The following is a 12,679-nucleotide window of genomic DNA, read 5'->3' on the forward strand; positions in this document are numbered from 1 at the left end:
AAGACAGAGAGAAGGAGCTGTCCATCTAGCACAGTGGATGCTGTATCCTTAGTCAGTGTGTTGGGAGAGGAGAGGGAGCCAGGAGGAGCATCCTGGCCCACAGCAAATAGCACAATGGTCAGGCCCATGTCAGGAAGGTCCTTGGCTACCTTCTGCTCCTGCTTGCTTGGTAAAGTAAAAGCGGGACCAGCACCCTGTGCACCAGTGCTCATTAACAGCCCTCTACTGTATGGCTCCTGGGTGCAGTTCCCATTGGCAATATGGTGTCCATTCACAATGCAAATAGCCACATCATTACTGGCCATTCCACAAAGCCTTCTATTGAGTTTGATTGTAGTCACCCTCGGGTGAGGGCTCTGCAGAGTAGAAGAGGTGGGGTCCCAGCAATTCTTCCATTTCCACCTGCAGCCTGTCATCCTCAGGATGGTTCCTTGGGAGGTTGAGGGCCTTTCTGACTGTGTGAGAGCCAGGCTGACCTGTCATCTCACCTGGGTGTACCAGGCTGGTGCGTGAACACTCTGTTGTCTTAGCGGAGGTCACATGTGCTGTGCTTTGATGTGGGGCTATGAACTGGCAGATATAACCTGATTGCACTCTAGCAATCAGGGCTTCTCCTCCAGGCGTGGGTACCAGGGCAGCCTGGCCTGATCTCTGGCCTGAGCCTATTCCTCTCTCCCTACCTGTTTACATCCCCCAGGAAAGACATCCCCACTTCACAGAGAGTCCGCCCCTTGCTGTGTGCTTCCCACATTGCACTGTAATGTCTGGCTTTTATACCTGTGCGCTGTCTAAGTGTTGGAGGTTAAAGATTGCATGTATTGGATACGTTTGTTAACCTCACTGTGTTAGCGAGTGTGTGGGGACAGGCATCCTCACACTGCTTGTGCAAGTATATAACAGCATGTAAAAAATTTGGCAGTCTCTGCCAAAATTCAAATTTTGACCAGCAAAATAGTTTTCAGGAAATTTATCTTATAGGAATATAAGTACATGCAAATAAATATAGTTAAGGAAATGCAGTAAAGCATTGTTTAGACTTAAAGAGATGAATTATCCTAAATAATCATCACTGGAAGACCTGTTAAATCAAACTTACATACACAATGGAATACTATACAGCCATGCAAAAGGACACAGGTTAGTATGGGCTACAATGAACTAATTTTCAAACCAATCATTCAACCAATGTGGATATGGATATCTTGTACCTGTTTCATTAAAAGAGGGACATATACTCATATTAAATCATATATATCATGATCTCTCTGAGTCTTTTGTTCACTTATGGAGGGTTCATTTGGGTAAAACTGTGGGAAAATGTATAAATCATTCCTATAAGACACTCTGGAGGTCTGGAGCTTGGGGTGAACAATGTCTTGGGTGTCCTTCTACCTTAAGGAATTATTATTATTATTATTTAGAGTATATAAAAAATTAAAAAAAATATCTGAGCCAGGTGCAGTAGTGCACGTCTGTACTCCTAGCTCTTGAAGAGGCAGAGGCAGGCAGATCTCTGTGAGTTCAAGGCCAGCCTGGTCTACAAAGTGAGTCCAGGACAGCCAAGGCCACACAGATAAACCCTGTCACAATAAAACAAAATAAAACCAAAAACCCAAACCAAAAAACACATCACACAAAAAGATATGTTTATTTTTAAAATGGTACGTGTATGAGACATACCACAGATGGAATAAACTAATGCCTGAAGGGATGACGCTAACCCCAGGACTCTGGAGGGGGGGCTCTGCTCAGCCTACTAGAATTAGCTCATCAGTGTACTATCTATGTGATGTACAGAATGGCGGCACTTGAAAAGGATGTCCTGGCCCTGCCACCTTCAGAGCTATGGCCTGTAGAGGGCGCTGGACCAGAAGCTCATGGTCGGTCTGCAGAGAGCCAGGCTGGCCTGCGCTAAGGAGTCAGCGCAGAGCTTCTGAGGCATAAAGGAAGAAAAAGCATGTGTCCAGGCACCTAGAAGCGAGAACCTGTGTGGATGGCAGCAAGCTTGAGGCCTCCATCACCCCAGCAGAGTCTTGCTTTATTTCTCCACTGGGGCAATGTAGCGCGAAGATGACTGGTGGGCTGCCAGCATTCCTTTCCTGATGCGTTTACTTCATCCCTGTAGACTCTGCCTTGGGGGGACACTTGCCAAGTCCCTGAAGGGCTGAGTCTCATAACACCCCCAGGACAGCACCCGACTGGCTGGCAACTGGGGTCGCTGGGCTCCCCACGACTCAGTAGGTCTGCACAAGTTTCTCACATACCACAGAAACTGTCTGTCTCATTTCTACCAGAGAAGTCACAGCGGTCACTGGTTTAACCACCCTAAGCAGAATTATCTGCATGAAACTGGCTTTGGAGGGAAGAATGTCTATTCTCTCCCACCACGCCTTCTCACTGGCACGTGACTTCCCGAGGACCCTGCAGCCTGCCTGCCTCTCTAGTGCTCCCGCCTGATATTGGCAGACATAAAACAAAACAAAACAAAAACCTGCTTACAGTTGACCTCATCCACACCTAGGTGTGATAGCTCAGTGGATGGCACTGTGGGCATATCTCCAGGGCAGGCAAGAGGGCTTTCCTTGAGGTTGATTAATGGATCAGTCAGTTAGTTCACTGATACCCCAGCTTGTGGGTCTGCCACCCAGAGTACCCCGAAAAGGGAGACTCGGCCATGTCATTTACATAATGTTCTCCACACGTGGGTGAGCAGAACATTTTAATTATTTATATTCTGAATGTCTCTCTTAAAATGCAAATTAATTTCTTTTTGTTCCTCTTTTACCTCATTTTGTTGATTTTAATGTTGCCAGGAGGTTAGATGGTTAAAAACCAATGAATTTCATGTTAAGCTAGTCAGCAGCATTGCACATCTTTGTTATAAATAGTACTTCAGTGTGATGGTGTGGAGTCTCCCCAGCCTGTCTTCTGACTCACACTCTCCTTAGCCAGAGTTTGTGGAGGAGATACTGTGGTGCAGGGTGGAGAGACTGATTCAAGGTCTCACAGCTAACCCAAATGTAGGCCCCTCAAGGGCTGGAAAGGCACCACAGATACCCACTCTGTGTTCTGTCACATGCCCCTTGCCGGAGGGAGCACTCACCCGCCCAAGCTCCTTGTCTTCCAAGGCCAGGACACCAGTGCTCTCTGTGAATAGCTTTACTTTAACAGCTGGCAGTGCGTGGGTTGTGGAGAAGTCGCCTTGGGTGCCCCAGCTGTGGAGAGAAAGTCAGAGTCAGTCTAGGCAGGTACACCTCAGGTAGCTCTTCCCTGTCTCCCCATGAAGAGCAAACGCAGGGTTAACCCAAAGCAGCATAGATGGTCACACCCACTCCCAGTGACCCCCACCTACTCCTAGAGCTGCCAGAGTGACAGGAAGTATTGATTAACTAGTGAGATTAATACAAGCAGATGCTCTTGAAGCTGGCCATGGGCAATGGACCTTCCCAGAATGCCTTGCAGTCAGCACCAGAGGAAGCCAGAGTTTCCCACTGTTGCTCTGTCCTCTGCAAACAGCAGAATGCATTGACCAGCCTTTCGACTTGGCCCTGGAACACCTGCTTTGTGGACCATGGAAGTTTGGAATGTGAGACGAGGCTAACACCTGGTCTTATAGAAGGACTTCAGCAGCCATGGGGCACAGGTGGGAGCTGCTCCCCAGGAGAAGTGGAAAACAGGACTGAGAAGTTCTGCAAGATGGAAGGCTAGGATGTTCTTTCCTGCTTGCAGTTTGCAGGTAGCCAAGGCTCAGCCCCAGAAGAGAGTTTGATTTATCCAGCATGTGGGTGGAGCAACAGGCCTGGCTCCCATGGGAGAGTGGCTCCTCAGATGTGGTTTTGTTATTTACCTGTTGTCATGCTCAGAGACCCTACCTCCATTCATCATGCAGGTGCAAATAGAGTACCTTGTGGACCTGTCACCATGTGCAATGAGCCTGCCCTACTCTTACATGTCACCCCCAGGACAGTGCCAAGGTGCATCTTTGAGCCTTCACAGCGTCCTCCCTCTCACCTGCTCCCTTAATAGAGCTCTTGACATTGCTACCTTTGGCCTGCCTGTCACCTGCACTGTTTTTTTCAGGTGGCGATGTTTCTTTACTCTTCACTGTCTTTTCAGGCATCAGGCCTAAATGTCACCTTCAGAGAGACCACGTCTCATCTGCTCAGTCTAAGCTGTGCATTATGCATCCAATGCCCAGTGACGCCTGGTTAATGGACTCACTCCTGGTTGCCAACTTGAGACCTTTCTTATATTCTTTCAGCTCTTGGGCACAGGGGCTCTGTTCATTTATAGTCTACCCCTTACAACGTAGCGTAGAGGCATGGAGAAAACAGTTTTGAATGAACAAATAATATCAAATATATGGTCCTTTACAGGGCCAGGACATAGTACAGACAACAGCTTTTTATCTACAGATTGTGTTTGCATTATGTAACTAATTTCCCATCCTGTGAGGCATTTGTTAAAATTTGGTTTTAGTGACTAGTGTTACACTGTCTAATACAGTGTTGCTTATGTACCTATTAGTCAACCATAGCAACTGAGTTGGATAGAAAGTACTTAAAGAACTTGCTTCTGATTATGTCCTTGGGATAGACACATAAACGAGAGATGGTTCTTCATCAGGAAATACCTTCCTCACTTATGTATACAGCGGTGAACACTCTCAAGGTCTGCAATACCCACTCCTCAGGTATTTCACATAAAGACAAGACTGTCCTCTATCTGGAGTTGAGTATAAACCAAGGGCATAAACTTGACTTTGCACAGGGCATTGATTCATGCCTTTTCTCTGGCCTATTTGGTCATTATTATTTTGCTAGTGTTCTTTTAAAAGAGTAATTTATTTTTGTCTTGTGTGTGAGTGATTTGCCTGCATGCCAGTATGTCTGCTGCATAGGTGCTGGGTGTGGACAGAAGCCAGAGGGGGAGTTGGAGCTGTTGGAACTGAGCTAAGGATGGTTGTGAACTGCTGTGTAAGCACTGGGAAATGAACCTGGGTCCTTTTCAAGAACAGTAAGTGCTGAAAGGATGGGTTATCTTCTCAGTCCTCATGGGCGTTTGTTTGTTTGACTATTATGGGGTTTCATGTTTTACCCTGTGCCTACTGTTGCTTTTATTTCTTCTTTCATAAAACTGTGAAAAACCTGACTGTTAGCCTCAGATTCCATGAACTGAACTAAGGAACAGAGAGCCTAGGTGTCACAGGCCATCACCAGGGTAATGGCAAGGAAGAACATGTGTCCTGGAGACAGAAGAGCATGAAGCAGGCCACCGGAAGGTCAAGGAGAGGATACAGAGTAGGGTAGGATGGACCAAAAAGAAACAGGCTTCAACAAGACAGCCAAGCCACACACATCCAACCAGGAACTTCCGGCTGTGGTTCCTAGCACCTTCGTAAAGACCCGGGATGAGAGAATCTGTCCTAGCAAAGATGCCCTGACAAAATGAACCAGAACATTCCTGCTTAAATCCTGGCTGAGTCTCATACAAACTGTAAGGTTTGGGCCGAGCTAACTAGCATCCCAGTACTTGAGGTCCCTCAAACATGGTAATGGTCGTTGTAATAGCCGCAGGCTTGGGACACAATGAGACCCCAATAAACTCTGGCTGTCTTTCTATTCCCCAAATAGGAAAATGTATAGTAACAGTAGTACGTTTCTATAGTGTGTCATCCACCCAACACATACTTATCAAGCACCTCCTACAAAGCATGGCTACTCCAGCTCCCTCAATAACCAGGCCAACATTCACCTCAGCTGGGCCTGGCTTGTCTGGTGCTTTTTCTTGAGAGACTCATGGCTTATAGCAGAGACCGATTCCACATTGCCACTGCTGCTACCCAAGCATGTCCTGCCCTAAGGCCTGCCCCTCCCCCTCCTCTTCTCCACTTGGTCTCTTCTGGGCTGGGGATTGAACCAGGGTTTCACACAAGCTGGGCGAGTATTCTACCGCTGAACTAGACCCCAAATTGTCCCCTTACTTTTCTCTTGAAACAGAGTTTCATACTGATTTGCTCCGGCTGATAATGAATTCATTTGTGGCCCAGGGTGGCCTTTGGCATGAGGAAGCCTTTCCTGCATTAGCCTCCCCGGGGGCTGGATTTCAGGCCTGTACCACCTGTGCAGCTGGGCCGGCCCTGGCTGCAGGGATAACCTGGGCTGTCCAATAGACACTAGCTCGTTTTGCCTGGCCTTCTGAAGCTACTCAAGGATGCCTTGTCCGTTGGTCTGTAAAATGACTCAGACTGAGGGGCAGCATGGTGCTTCTGAGACCCAGAAGCTGAATAACTGGATGGAATTCAAATAATTAGAGGCGCCGCCTTCTTACTGGGAGTTTGGCTCACAGCAAGCAGTCAGGTCACAGCTGAACCCCAATTTATCTCTCAGACTTTAAAAATAGTAACCTGGCCCAGTAAAGCAGGCAAAATAAGAGAGTCTATTCTAATCAAGGCTAGCGACATGTTCTTCAGGGAGACGTCACTCACACAGACACACAGACACGAACACACACACACACACACACACAGATACATAGACATATACACTCTCACACACAAATACACACACAGATACACTTGCATACTTACACATTCAGACATGCACAGGTAAGCATATTTAAAACGGTGTGAAACATCAAGGATTTTCTTTTCCTCAGCATGTCCTCTGCTCCAATGAAGTCCTCGGGGAACTTCATTCCACATGCACCTTCACAAATGGAACCACCAAGGCCTGCAAGATGGCCACAGTAGAACACTAAAGCAAACTTGGGTGCTTCCTGAGCCAAAGGTTTCCACAGATGCCCTGCTTCAGGCTTCAAATGCTAGAAGGAAGTGGATCTTCCTGCCTGGCGAGCCTGACTGGAGAAGAGCTGTGCAGTGAGTGTGGGCTGTCCCAAGCTGTTGACTAGAACCTTCTGTGCTGCCTGAAGGAAGGATTGGGTTCAGCGAAGGCTACTTCCTGCTCCCTCCTATCAAGAAGGCTTAATTCTCAACCTGTTCTATGCCTCTATCCTGTCGAGGGAAAGTTATAAAAATATCTACTCGTTGTCTCTTTCCAGCTCAAGCAAAACTGTTTCCTTTATCATAATTGGTACCCAGACGGCTCTATGCTAGGCACAATACCTATTTTAGAAGAATTAGGAGTTATATTTGTGCAGTATCCTTTTAAAAGCCTATTTGCTATTCTGTGAAATGTATACACTTATGAACCTATAGTTACAGATGAGGAAACTGAGGCACAGGGGTTCTGTGATGCATCCCATGGTAGTCTGACTCTGCACAGCTTTGTCCCATCTTTCCTTCACTCCATCACATGTACTCCCTGTGCTCTTGGTGCTTTAATTAATTATCCCTGAAACTCTGGGGAGGGTGCATTTGAGACTGCTGGGTCCTGAATCATTTTGAACTCCAGCTTTAGATTTATTTGCCACGTTCAATGCACTTTTCTACAACACTACATCTGACATATGTACAAATTAACTGGTGGAGATGCACCATAAACTTTGGTCCTTTGGTGGGCCATGCATTAGTAAGTTAATCTATTTCTCTTTGTTTTCTCTGCCCTTTTCTCCTGCTGGGCAATTGACTATGGCTGCTAATGTGAAAACCTCCTTTTAAACGCTTTCCCAGAATGGGAGCACTGCTGCATTTTGATAATATTTATCCCAAGCCAAGGTTGGGAAGGTTAACTGACTGACTCAACTTCTGCACACAAGGTAAATAAAATCAAATGGATGAGGTATCCTTTCTCTGTGATTCTACCACTAGTGACAACGTTGTCATCCTGTTCAGCTAGCTTACAAAAAACGCTAAAGAAAGCTGCCAATTACAGAAGGCTTATGTTTGCCAAGACCCTCAGCCTAGTGTTCTATATGGGTCGTCTCACTTTAGCCCCCTGACAGCTCCATGAAGAACACTCAGTTGCATCATAAGTTTATAGATGGAGAAAGTTAGGTTTGAGGAGGTTAAGTAACAGGACCAAGTTCTCAGGCCATCAGCAACAGAGGATCCAAACTCTTGAGTTTCTAATCTCAAAACCCCAACATTGAACCAGAGTCCTCCATCTCTCAGGGTCCTAGTGCAGTAATGCCCAATGGTCTGACAGGTACTTCTATGTAGCTGTCTTCCTCTCTACACATGGAGGTGTTTGGGTGCAAGCAACACTTTCAATAAATTCCACTTCCTGTACCAAGAACAGTGAAAAACCACCCACTACACAGTCAATCCTTGATTATTAACTAGAAAGGGATGGGTGACAGGCTGTGAACCATCACACCATACATTCAGGGGAGATGAGACAGGAGGTAGCCTGTGATAGCCTCCTTTACCTGGGCCTTCATCTCCTTAAGGAGATGGCAGTCTTTTGGGGTCTAGTGACTCTGAATGCCCATGATGTCTGGTAGCATGCCGAGCATAGCATATGATGGGCTCTCACGGAGGCCAGGCATGGATGCTTGTAGGTCAAACAATAGTTGACTCACAAAGCTAAGGGATGGAAAGAATGTGGATGCCAGTGACAACAAGGCTAGAAAGTGCACCCAGGTTATAGTAGCCACGGGCACATGATGAAGACTGTAGAAAAGTCATCACCTGTAGTTGTGCCTCCAAATATGAATTCATGTGTGGTGAGACACCTGCACCTGTCCTGCATAAGTCCCTTTGTAAGGAGGCACAAGACATTAACTTGGAGGACAAGCAAGCTGAGTGGTGCCTAGCCTCCACAACCTAATTAGTCTTCTTTGTGCAAGTGACTTCTAAGTACCCACCACAAGCAAATCACCTCACCGTGTACTGCTAGGTCCAGCATCAGTATGATAGTCCCTGTGTGTGCTGCAGTCTTCTTGGGGAGAGCCCATATGCATACATGATTGAGATTCCATTTTACCACAGTCATAGCATCAGCAAAGAACAGCAGTTGCTGAGGATTGTGGGATCTGGACCTCCTGTACACTATTGTTTTGAGTGTAAGGCACTATAGGCCCTATGAAAACCAGTGTAGGACATCCTCCAAACAAACATGCCATGATCTGGTGTGGCACACCTGGGCATAAACCTGTAAAGATTGTCACACATCCATGTTCATTACTGCACTGTTCAGAGTAGCCAAGGTGTAGAAACACTAGAGGCCCATTAGCACAATAAAGAAAATACATATATAGAGAGTGGGAGTCTAGTTAGCCATACGGAAGAATGAGATTATGTCACTTAGAGGGACAGAGATAGAACTGAGATTATCAGGTAAAGTAAAAGTATCCAAGCTCATAAAGAAAACCAGACAAATACCATATTTTCTCTCATATGCATAATGTGTAGGTGTGAGTAAGTGAGTGAGAGAGAGAGAGAGAGAAAGAGAGAGTGAGGGGAAGTAGAAGATGGGAGGAAAGGTAAGAATCTAAAAGGTGTGAAGGGGACAGAGGGAGTAAAGGGGGAAATACAATACAGCATGTATATATACAGGAGCAGTTACAGATACACATATATGACATATGTACAATACATAGATATATGTAGATATATGCATAGAACTAGTTGGGGAGGAATAAAGGGGGATATAAGCAGTGTACACTTATTTATTTGTATGATAAATAAAAATATAATACAAAGAGCAGTAATGACCCCAGAAGGTTAGCGGAGGGATTGGCAGGTGATAGCTTTTGCACATATTGCGTTTAAGTCAATAGTGTGCAGACAGAATGCACAAAGCCTTCACTTCAGGGATATAGGCCATGACTGTGGGTCAGTGCCAGCTGTTTACTTGTTTATATATGGCTCATGACCCCAAATGGCTTTTACAATTTCAAGAATTCTTATGTGTATGCATATGTGTGTTATATGTGCGCATGTGTGTATGTGTGTGTGTTGTACATGTGTGTGCATGTGTGTGTGTGTGTGTGTGTGTGTGTGTGTGTGTGTGTGTGTGTGTGTGCATGCCTGAGTATGCATGAGTGGAGGCTAGAGGAAGATGAAGGGTGTCCTGCCCCATTGCTCTCTGCCTTATTCCCATGATGCTTTCTGCTAGGCTGGCTAGCTGGCAGCTTCCAGCTCTCCTCCCATCTCCACCCCCTTTCTCACATTGCTCGAGCTTATTACAGATGCACATGCTGAGGGGGCATGGTCAGCCTTTCACTGGATCCAAATTCTGGTCCTCATGCTTGGCCAGCTGGCAGTCTTACCCACTGAACCATCCTCCTAGTCTCAGTTTTCCCTTTCACAAATAGCTGAAAGCAATGAAATAAGTTTACATTTTGCGATACACAAGGACTCCGTTGAAATTCAATTTTGATGCATAATGGCAGTTTTATTAGCATGTGTCTTCTTAACTACTGGCTGTCCAAGGTGGCTTTTACACAACAGAGCTAAGTAGCTTTGGCTTAAGTCACATGGCCATGAGCCTGAAGTATGTCTCCTTGTCCTTTCCAGAAAAGCCAAGCCCTGTTACAATGGGCAATGGAACCATGCTTGTTCTCCTTAGTACCTTATAGGTGTGCTCACTTAGCACACCCACAAGATCATCTCTAAGTGCACACTTGCCAGGACAGCTCAGCCCATGTGGAGCCCATCTACTCTCCTGTGTTTCTCATGGAGCACTCTCTTTCCAGCACCTCACAGTGCCCCAGGGCCATGGGACTCAGTGCATTTCTGACATGTGGTGCCCAAAGGCTGCTCCGGGATCTACTTGAACCTGCTGACTCACTTGGTCACACTACATCATTACTAATATCCTGTAGGGAGCACGAGTAGCAGACAATTCATATTCTAGGGGGCAGAGGTGACTCTAAAGTCACAGCCCATTATTTCTGCTAACGTACTACACAGTGCCACTGCTTTGAAAATGGACACTTTGATCTAGGGAGAAATGGAGTGCAGGGCGCAGAGAGCTCCCCGGTAAAGCACCCCCATACTGTGTGTTTGCCAAGAGCATCTGCTCTGTCTCAGCCACATCTCTGTTTACTATTTAAAGCCTCTTATTTGCAGAAGCCTCTTTGGACCATATGTTATCAACAAATGTTGCTAATCAAATACACACAGTAATTTTCATTAGAATTTCCCCCCCATGAACAACAACAACAAAAAATACCCACATTTGCCACAAAGGGAATATACCTCTCCAACTGACAGCAAACATCCACCACAAACCTTTGACAACAGTAATATTTATGAATGCATATGTAAGCCAAGAACACACCCACATCAGGCATATAAAGCCCCTTGGGGAAGTGGATTTCATGCAGGTTGGGTTGGTGTGGGTGCTGGGGCTGGGGCTGAGGCGGGGGGTGTAGGGTGATGTCATTCGTTGCTATGGTGATGCTAAGCATAAGGCCATAATTCATGCCACAGAGATTGGATTTGAATTTATTCAAGGTGTATGGCTCACATGAGCTAGATGTTAAATTAGTACAGTTCATAAAACTAACTGGGCTTTAATGGGAGAGGATTATCATCTTGAGGAATGAAAGTGCCCTGGTCCTGTTGCTAAGAGGGAATGTTAATAATTGCCTGGAGGCAACCGTGTTAAAAATCTTTTGGCCTGCCTTTCAGCTGACTGTGTGATTGCTTACTTCAAGCGAAATCAGTTGTGCTATCACGGTGTGTCTTGTACACACTAATTGATAAGGTGTGATAAGGTAGAGTAATAGGGAAGCTGAGCTACCTCTTAATGTACACAGAGGAAGCAAGAGTTCTGTAGGAAGCAGGTGGTTGTGAGGTGGAGAAGTGGAACCTTTTGTTTGCTTCCTTGGCATTTCTCTTGCACGGTCTCCTCTCTCAGGATCTGAGTCCCGTCCCACTATATCCAAGCATCAGCTTGCACTGGGGTCCCTCACATCTGTTCCTCTAAGACTTCCCTGGCTTAGCCAAATAGACAGCATCAGCCACCCACACACCATTCTTGTCTCACCCTTCAGACTTCCTATGTACAGCGCAAGTCTACCCAGTGCTAGGAAGAAGAAAGCCAGAAAGGGAAGTTGAGAGGGTTGGGTAGGGGGCTGGGTAGCAGAGGCCTTGGCAGGCAGAACTCCAGGGACTATATTTATCAGCAGGATATAGCTTGGTCTCTTTTGGCTAGACTGAAGAGTGGCAGTAGCGGGGCGGGGGAGGCAGGAGGGGTGGAGGCAAGGTCTTTGTCTGGTTTCTTCATTGCTGAACTCCCAGCACCCAGCCCAGTGACTTTCATGCAGGCACACTCACAGACATCAGGAACTTGGTCACTACCTGTTAATCCCCAACACATATAAATATATGGGTAGGATTCAAGGTAAGAGCAAAATACAACACTTGGCTGCCAGCTAGAATCCATTGGCATGGTTGCTGGAGTAAGAAAATCAATCACATTTCGGAGCACAGAGACCAAGCCTGCCCTTCTCATTGTGGCATGCCAATGTTCAGCTCCATGTACAATGCAGAGGGATCAGTGAATGGATCCCATTTCTGACCAAAGCTGGAGGAAGCAGTACACACAACACTCAAACATAAGAGACCTTGCTAACAAGTGGCATTGGCTGTCTGTTTACTATATAGTATGAAGGGCACTACTAATTTTGTTAGAAAAAAAAAAAAAACAAAACAAAAGCCTGACTATTTGACTTATAGAGTTTTCTTTTGATACATTTTAAATTAATGTTTCTATCTCTGCTACTATTGCATAGCTCCTCTTACACACTCTCAACACTTTTACACAAT

At 46.0% G+C, this 12,679-nt stretch overlaps 1 protein-coding gene across 12 annotated transcripts in view; it reads right to left on the reverse strand.

The window, feature by feature from the left end:
- Cadps (calcium dependent secretion activator) overlaps positions 1-12,679 on the reverse strand; it is a 420,141-nt gene that overhangs the window by 152,663 nt on the left and 254,799 nt on the right. For all 12 annotated transcript variants that reach the window (XM_051139845.1, XM_051139831.1, XM_051139822.1 and 9 more), the window contains exon 7: positions 3,104-3,215. In XM_051139845.1, coding sequence (XP_050995802.1) covers positions 3,104-3,215 — 112 coding nt within the window. The remainder of the gene's footprint in view (positions 1-3,103; positions 3,216-12,679) is intronic.

The sequence above is a fragment of the Acomys russatus genome, chromosome 3, assembly GCF_903995435.1.
Source record: "Acomys russatus chromosome 3, mAcoRus1.1, whole genome shotgun sequence".
Classification (NCBI taxonomy): domain Eukaryota; kingdom Metazoa; phylum Chordata; class Mammalia; order Rodentia; family Muridae; genus Acomys; species Acomys russatus.